This window comes from Terrapene carolina, unplaced genomic scaffold (assembly GCF_002925995.2).
Source record: "Terrapene carolina triunguis isolate 2854851 unplaced genomic scaffold, T_m_triunguis-2.0 Scaffold194, whole genome shotgun sequence".
Taxonomy (NCBI): Eukaryota; Metazoa; Chordata; order Testudines; family Emydidae; genus Terrapene; species Terrapene triunguis.
In genome coordinates, this window is record NW_020664545.1 from 12,623,948 (window position 1) to 12,632,571 (window position 8,624).

Genomic DNA, 8,624 nt, shown 5'->3' on the forward strand with positions numbered 1-8,624 from the left:
GCTGCTGGCCGGGGGCTAAGGCCCAGCGGGTGAGGCAGCGGGAACCCCGGCTGCGGGGCTGCTGGCCGAAGGCTAAGGCCCAGCGGGTGAGGCAGCGGGAACCCTGGCTGCAGGGCTGCTGGCCGGGGGCTCAGGCCCAGCGGAGGCAGAGGCACCCCCGCTCCAGTGCTGAAAAGAGGTAGGTCGAGGCCAGACGTTCCACCATTCCATTTATTCCCCGCGAGCCCTTCCCAGCCCCAGTACAAGTGAACGGCTGTACCCGACAGGCCCCCACAGGCTCCGTCTGCTGCAAGACGGCCCCACCCGCGCGGAGAGACTAGTGCAGCTCTTCCTTTGGCATTGCGCCCTGCCCGCTGTGAGAGCTCCCCCTACTCCAGCCCCATTGGATCGCATTCCTGTTGGGAACTCGCTGGCACACGGCTACAAAGCTCCCGCCTCCAGCCCCTACACCCCTGCCCTCCGACGTGCCCACAGTGCTACAGGCCGGCTGTGACCCGCAGGGAGGGAGACCCCAGAACAGTGCCACCAGAGCCCCCCCCACTCCTCTGCCCACTGGCCAGCGCTTAGAGAAGGCAGCTGTGGCCAGGGTTTGTGTTGCCCTGGGAGGTCTGCTCCCTGGCTGGCACCGGAGGGGAGCTCTGGGGCAATGTGGCTTCCCCCTCTGCCATCGCCCGGGCAAGAGGGAAATCGAAGGGTAGATTTTCAGAGCGGGCACCCAGCCTCACTGCACAGCAGCCACCCCCGGACAGCACGCGTCACTGGGAGTACAAAGCCAGGCCTGCAAAGACCCGGGGACAGGTTGAAAACCCAGGTGCTCTCCAGCTGTCTGAGCCGCACCCCTGGGACAGAGGCTCTGCCAACGGTGCTGTGGGCGAACGGGCAGAGGCTTTGGCTGGTGTTTGCTCCTGGTGCGAGGCGCAGGCTCCGCTGGGCTGCTGCAGCCCCCGCCACGAGGCACCACCCGGCCGCGTTGAGCAGCGCGTCGCCTCCTGAAACGCCTGCCCACGGCACAGCGCAGGGCTTTGCCCAACGCATTAGGCCCCGCAGCAGCAGTGAAGCTGGAGCACAGACGTGGACGAGGGAGCCCCTGTGGGCACAGTCCGAGCAGCTAAGTGACAGAACCTTGTGTCCACCCACAGCCCGTGACTTGAGAGACGAGCCCTGCTCTCCCGACGGGCTCAGACCCTGGATCCCCGGCAGGCTCCCCCCCAGAGAGCTGCTGGGTCAGGATCCAGCAGTTCAGCCAGTCAGCAGAGCAGCTGTTTGAAACCTCTGCCCTGGGACCCCAGCACGGAGCCTGACCCCCAACCTCACAGGGGCTGGATCTAGGGTGCTGGCCCATCCCGGGGACTCAAAGAAACAAGCTAGCGCTAGAGGCGTGCTGCCACCCCCACGGGACACAGAGCACACAGGACTATGCAGATCCGGCTTCCCACCCACTCTGCCCTGGTGCAAGCAGTTGTGCAGGGCAGGGGTGAATCCGGCCCTGGCTCCCCTACCTTGGGGCTGCCTCCAGCAGCCACCCAGCTCCCCGCAGAGGCCGGGGCAGGCTCCCTGCTCAGCCTGAGGCCTGCAGCTTGCTCAGCCCGTCGGCATACTGGAATTCGGGGCCGTTGGCGTAGTCGTACATGTCCAGGGCCACCTCGCAGCTCTCCCTCACCACCCGCTCCCCATCCTGGGCGAACGCCCGCAGCGTCTCCAGGCACGACGCCTTGGCGATGGAGCCCAGCGCCTCCGCACACTCGTGCCGCACCATGGGGTTCTCCGCCACGCTCTCCAGTGCCGCCGTCAGCTGGGGCACGCAGGCCTCATGCTGCATCTGGCCTAGGACGAAGCCAATCTCATGGCGGAAGAGGGCGCTGCCGCACACCAGGCCTGGGGGGAGCAGGGGGAGAGAAGGATTGGAGCAGGCAGAGCAAGGAGGTGACCCAAAGCACTCTGGGATGTTGGACCCCACCCTCCCCACAGATCTGAAGGGAGGGACCCCCACTGCTCTGCTGAGACTGCTCTTGGGCCGTCTGGGAGCGAGTTGCTGGGGGCTCAGACGCTCGGGGGTTTAATAGCAGCAGGTGCAGCCTGGCCCCTCGGCTGCAGCCTGGGGGAAATGAGTGGGGTCAGCCAGGGTCCACCTGCACCCGACCCATCAGACGCCCTGTCGGCCACGGAGACTCGGCGGCCCTGTAAGGGTTCCTCTGGGCAGGGCTGAGGCACCACGGCTGGGGGTGGGAGGAGGCGCTTGCCCTGCTCCGTAGCTGTCTGCCCGACACAGGCCTGGGCCCTCTGCACTGAGCAGCACCCATCCAGCAGGGAGGCAGAGGACCCTATGGGGGCAGGGAAAGTGACTGAGAGCCCTGACGGACTTTGCAGTGGGGCTGGATTTCGCTCCAGAAGGGCCCACACAGTTCTGCTCATCCCTAACTGGGTCAGACCTGCCTGGGGGCCAGAACCGGCCTGGCCCCATGGGGTTCTCAGGCTCCACGGGTCGGTCCCTCCCAAGGGGCTGGATCTGCAGAACCACCCACAGCACTGGAGCCGTTGCTCGCCGCAGCCGGACTGGGGTGACCGGCCCCCTCTGGTGGGGGCAGCAGGATGCCCAGAGAGCGCAGATGGAAACGCTCTGAACGTCTCCAATTGCACCTCCCCCCTCCCACTCCGGGACAGGGTCTGGGCCAGGTGGCTCCATGCTCAGCTGGGGGGACCCTCCCCCTAGAACAGTGGTTCTCAGTAAGGACCGCCTCAACACGGGAAGGGCACGGGGTCCCCACACACACACTGGGAGCCCCTGCTCTGGCCTGCCCCAGGGAATTCTCATGCCCATCAGAGGGGGCAGAGCACGAGCGGCTGGTCCCCTTTCAGGGAGCCGAGATTCCACAGTTTGGAATCTTGGAGCTGAGATTCCAGGCGATTCCTGGGAGGGGTGGGGGCTTGGCCCTGCCGAGGGCAGTAGGGCAGAGGCTCTGCTGTCTGCCCGCCCCCCGCTCTGCGGCTCTGGATTCCAGCGGCACAGGGCCAGCCTGTTGCCATGGAGGATCCTGAACTCGGGCATGACGCCCCAGAGGGTTCCTGGAGGGGGCGGGGGGGACACATGCTGTGGGCTCTCGCACCCAGCAGGCATGGGACGGGGCATGCAAGGGGCAAAGGCTCCGGTGGAGCCACGTCCCGGGGGTAAGTGGATTACAAAACATGGGGGGGACACAGGGGGCCACATTTGCTCGTCCCATCCCTGGCCCAGGCTGGGGGGAGGGGTGCTGCTGAGACCATGCCCTGTGACCAGGTAGGTGAGGCACGCCCTAGGGTGACCCCTGGTGGAGGGTGCTGGGAATAGCAGGGATACAACCCAGCGGGGAAGCCCAGCTGCTCAGACAGGGATGGGTCCCAGGGACAGCACAGCAGTGGGGCCCCCCACCGGGGATCTCTGGACTCAGCTTGGGCCAGGGGAGAGGGCGAGGAGAAGCCACAGCATCGGCCATCCAGGGCTCTCTCACCGTCAGCCAGCGCCAGCGCCGCGGCCTCGCCCCCCACGTTCCTCAGGGCGAACATGGCGCGGTACCGATCGAACAGCGGGCGCGACTCATCCAGCAGGGTCTCCCGCAGCTTGGCGACGTCCTTCTCCTCGTCAGGGGGAGCCGGGTCCACAGACAGGTAGGGGCCGGCGCCAGGTGCTTCCTTGTTCTTCTGCAGCCATTCGAGCCTCTTGACTGCCAGCTGGCAGGTCTCGGCTACCTGCAGCAGAACGGGACAGAGAGACACCTTCACTGGGATCCCTTGGGGAGAGCAGAGTCCCACCAGCCAGGCAGCAGCGTCTAGTGGCCAGAACATGGGACTGGGAGTCACAGCTCCTGGCTCCAGTCCCAGCTCTGCCACCGACGCACTGCGACACCACCAAGTCACGTCCACCTCTGCGACTCAGTTTCCCCATTGGCACAACAGGGCTCGTACCCAGCTCTGTCACGCCTCACCCGAAAGGAGCGATGGACCGGCCAATAGTCAGACATGCAGCTCTGACATTCCACTTCTCGGGGTCCGGCTGTCCAGTGAGGTTTACAAGGGCAGGAAACTTTCTGTGCAGGGTGACTGGGCCTTCTGGGGTATAAATAACCCCCTTACTGGGACCAGTTCAGTTCCTGGCAGCAGGTATCAAATGGGGCTGCACAGACTGACTCCCCCAGACAGGGGGCAGCATGGGGGAAAGTGGCACTGCCGGCAGGACTAGGGCTGTTATCTGCATGAGAAAAAACTCACAGACAAGAGGTGTGTCCGCCTATCAGCATAAACCCCCAACGACTGCCCTACTCACTGCCACCTGGGGACCCCAGCATCGGTGCCAGGGTTACAGCAGAACCTGCAGGTCCCAGCGGAGATCAGGCTCCCGCTGGGCCAGGCGCTGACCAGACAAATAGGAAGAGAGTCTCGTCTCAACAGACCAACATGGGAGGGGAAACTGAGGCACGGAGCAGGGAAACGATTTACCCAAGTCGCTCAGCAGGTGAGTGGCAGGGCTGGGAATAAAGCCCAGATCTCTGCAGTCCCAGTGTGGAGCTCTGCCCACTGGCCCAGGCTGCCGGGCGGTATGATCAGTGCTGATGGCTGCCCTTGGCAGGGGAACGCAGGGAAAGCTTTACCTCGATCACCGGGTCTTCCGAATAACGTCTCAGAACATCCAGCACCTGGGGGTTCCCAATCGCTCCCAAAGCTTCCCCTGGAACACAGACCGAAGGCACCGGTGCCGGTGAACAAGCTGGAAGCTCCCATACTGCTGCTGTCACCTTTAATGAGGCCTTGCCCCTCCCCTGGGGCCAGGGGGACACAGCCCTGCCACACGCCTGGCTGCAACAGCCGAGCTACGGAAAGCGGGAGGGAAACGCAGCAAGTGGCACTGGGGCAGAGGGCAGGGACGAGCCGGCATTTTGTGGGGACGGGAAGCAGCTTCGGCCTGGCATTGAGAGATGTCCGCAACATCACACCCCAGTGAGCTTGGATTCACTGTACACGCAGCACCACGTGGGGTCTGCTCCAGCAGCCCGGGAGCTCCGTCGGGGGGCTGTAGAGGGGAGTTAGGAGCCACCTTGCTCCTCACATCGCCAGCCACTGCTCGGGGGGAGCCAGCAATGTGGAGCGGAGCACTGGCTCTGCCCCCTGAGGTGCCAGCCAGCACAGAGCTGGAAATAAGACACACCAGGAAAAGGTTGGCACATGTTCCTGCCCCCCAGGAACAAGCCACAATTCCATCCATCCATCCTGCCCGGCTACGTCAGCCCCTGGCTCGGGCTGGACTGGCCTGGCAAGGGCCTCTGTGCCAGTGGGACCAGGACAGACCCCCGCTCAAGCACTGAGCTCTCGTACCTGCTTCATGGCGCACCATGGGCTCCTGGCTGGTGTCCTGCAGTACCCGGACCAGGCAGGGGATGGCACGCTCATCCTGCATCTGCCCCAGGCAGTACGCCAGCTCGTGTTTCAGAAGGGCAGACTCATCCCCGAACGCCCGGCTGATCCAGTCGATGGCGGCATGGCCGCCCACGTTGCGCAGGGTGAAGAGGGCTCGGAAACGAGCCTTCAGGGGCTGCATTGTGTCCACCAGTGTCTGGCCGATGGCCTCCACTTCCTCCTCAGTCACCATGGCGCCTGGGTGGAGAGAGCCGGGGGTCTCCAGCTAGAGGCAGCTTCTCTTACTCTACAGCCAGCAGCTCCCACAAACCAGGCACCGCAAGAACCTGGGCATGAGAAAGAGAGGTCAGGTCTCCGATACTCCGGGGTAGATCAAACTCCACAGTCACGTTTTAACACATTCACTAACAGGATTGAAAATTCTGGTGTGGACAGGACACAACCGCTTGTTGCTAGTCATGTTTAACCCTAGTTTGTGTCCGGGGCCCTTTCTGTAGCATCCTCTGCAATTTACAATCACGTTAGTTAACATGTGTTAAAGCCCAACCACAAATTCAAGAGCAGACGTAGGCCGTTTGGAGACACCTGACTGCAGGTGCCAGTCTGGGAACTAAGGTAGAGAGCAAAGGTGTAGACCTGCAGCAAGTATAAATACAAGGTAGCTGTGGTCTTCATCTCCACATGTGAGATTCACAGTTTGGTTCATGGGGAGGCCTGCAGGGAAATCAGAAGGGGAACTTATTACACAGCTCGGGTGAGAGAGATTTTTTTCATATCCAGGCAGATCACCAGGCATGGCTCAGCACTGCTCCAGCCACAACCACAAAGGCTCAGGATTACACGGACTTTTGGGCCTCGTCTTCCCTACCAACGATGCATTTTTAAAAACCTGGCCTCTGCTGGCGACAGGGGGCCAGAATTTCCAAAGAAGTCAGGGCCAGTTATTCTAGCGCTCCCTGTCCATCTCTGGAGCCTGATTTTCAGCTCCCATTTAGGCCCCCAGCATGTGGAGCCCTTTAGAGACCCTGGCCCTGAGTGGCCACACTCGAATTTACAATCCTGCTAGTGAGTGTGTTAAACACGACTGAAAAGGGAAGCGCACATGTAGCTATTAGTGCTGGCCTGGACCAAACAGTCCGAGGGCCCGTGTGGGAAGTCCCTGGAGAGGAAAGATGCTCTCTGTATCTGTGAATGCCGCCTTGCCCCCTACGGCACCTTTCAGCCAAGCATCTCAAAGAGCTTTACAACCGCTCAGCCTCGCACCCGCCTTATTAGCACCCTCCCCAGGACAAAGAGCTGAACCCCTTGTAGCCCAGCTAGGGAGCTGATGCCTTTACTCCGGGGGTCACTGGCTCAATTCCCAGATGGTGGGTAAGCCAAGATACAGGCTGGGCTGTCACAGCGGCCTGCTTTGGGATTCGGTTAGCAGCAGGAGCCCAACAAAAGCCCCCCAATGTTCACTAGCAAACAGTCCGCGCCGTCTCTCCTCGCTTTTCCCACCCCAGGAAGGGGACAACTCCTCTGTGGGGAAGGGCTGCGGGAAGGAGGTGCAGTGCCCAAGGGCTTACAGCTGTAGCCCAGCCCTTACTGCCCCTTGCAGGAGTTGGGGAGCTCCTGCCCAGCATCGCATCCCATCCCCGGGGGGATGGGACACTGGGGTGGGGCCACATGCTGGGTCACGGCAGGAACCTGTTTTGCCCCACCCACACCCCCACGTGTTCCCAGCAGGGCCAGGAACCAGCTAACACACAAACACGAGACACCGATAGCTCGGGCCAAACGCACACGTGGGAAGCTCCTGGCGTTCACTGGCAATCAAACGGGGGGGACCCTCAGCCTGGCCCTGCCGCTCACAGGTCCCAACGCCGGACACTAGCGCGGCCCAGCCCCCGTCCCGGCTGCCCCACGGTCCGGGGACCGAACCGGCCACCTCCGGAGCTAAATGCACCGACGGGCTCCTCGCTCCTCCCCGTGCCCCGCTCCCGGCCCCGCCATGCAGCCGCCTCTGGGGTGGAGCCGGCCCGCAGCGGCGCGGGACGGGGGCGCCGGGCAGGCTCAGGTCCCCGCAGGGCGCAGCCGGGCCCGACCCCGCACTCACCCGCCGGCTCAGGGCGCAGCCATCGCTCCACTGCCCCGCCTCCACCGCGCCGCGGGCCCCGCCCGGGCGGATCGTACCACTCCCGCCTCGTGCGGGGGGAGCCGCCGCTTCCCAGCAGCGCCCCGGGCGGCGCTTTGCAGGAGGCGGCCCTGACCCCCGGGACACCGGCTGCGGGGGGGCGGCCCAGCTCCCCGCCACGAGCGGGGGGGGCAGCAGGGCCCGCCTCCCTCCCCCCCGCGCCGCTGCAGTGGAGGAGCCGGGCGGCCGCACGTGGCCTGTGTGCGGAGCAGGCTCCAACCTGCCCGGACCATGAGACTGGCGGGGGCCGGTGCCTGGGCCGGGGGGGTCCTGCGCCCCAGCTCCCCCTACCCCCCGGCCAGCCACGCCTGGTATAGAGAGCAGCTGCGCTCCCCACTCCCTGGGACTGGCCCTGGGGTGCCACCCGCCTGGGCTCGGCCAGCTGATCCCAGGACTCCAGGAGCTGGAGATGTCCGAGGGGCCCCCAATATCCCGGGCAAGTCCCTGGAGCTGGCAACGCCGAAGGAGGAAATTCAGCTTTAAACGCACGCAGAAAACAACGTGGGGCTCCCTGCCAGCTGCGGGGGGTCGCTGTTATCATGGGGTGAGCTGTCACTCCATCCCTACCCAACCCCTCCCTTAGCCCTGCTCCTGCACCCCAGTCTCCTTTAGCTGCCCTCTCTGCACCTTCATATCCCACTGCACCCCTGTATGTTTGTTCCCCCTGCACCCCCATATCCCCTGCACCCCTGTATGTGTCCCTCCTGCACCCCTATATCCCTCACATTCCCACTGCACCCCCATATCCCATTGCACCCTCACATTCCCCCTGCACCCCTGTATGTTTGTGTCCCCCTTGCACCTCCATATCCCCCTGCACCCTCACATTCCCTTCTGCACTCACATTCCCTATGCACCCTCACATTCCCACCACACCCCCATATCCCCCTTCACCCTCACATTCCCCCTGCACCCCCATATCCCCCCTGCACCCTTACATTCCCCCTGCACCCTCATAACCCACTGCATCCCTGTATGTTTGTGTCCCTCCTGCATCCTCACATTCCCCCTGCACCCCCATATCCCACTGCACCCTCACATTCCCTTCTGCCTTCAGCAATCT

General features: G+C 63.8%; 1 protein-coding gene across 2 annotated transcripts; it reads right to left on the reverse strand.

The window, feature by feature from the left end:
* Nucleotides 1–669: 669 nt before the first annotated feature.
* Nucleotides 670–7,527, reverse strand: DOHH (deoxyhypusine hydroxylase). 2 transcript variants are annotated; one of them, XM_024218370.1, is made up of 5 exons: nucleotides 7,484–7,527; nucleotides 5,344–5,711; nucleotides 4,623–4,699; nucleotides 3,486–3,723; nucleotides 670–1,875 (listed from the first exon to the last, which is right to left on the reverse strand). In XM_024218370.1, the coding sequence occupies exons 2-5, from the start codon at nucleotides 5,615–5,617 to the stop codon at nucleotides 1,559–1,561; spliced, it is 906 nt and encodes a 301-aa protein (XP_024074138.1). In that variant the 5' UTR covers nucleotides 5,618–5,711; nucleotides 7,484–7,527; the 3' UTR covers nucleotides 670–1,558. The 2 variants fall into 2 exon arrangements, with proteins under 2 accessions (XP_024074138.1, XP_029768130.1); XM_029912270.1 differs by lacking the exon at nucleotides 7,484–7,527 and adding an exon at nucleotides 7,173–7,199.
* Nucleotides 7,528–8,624: the final 1,097 nt, after the last annotated feature.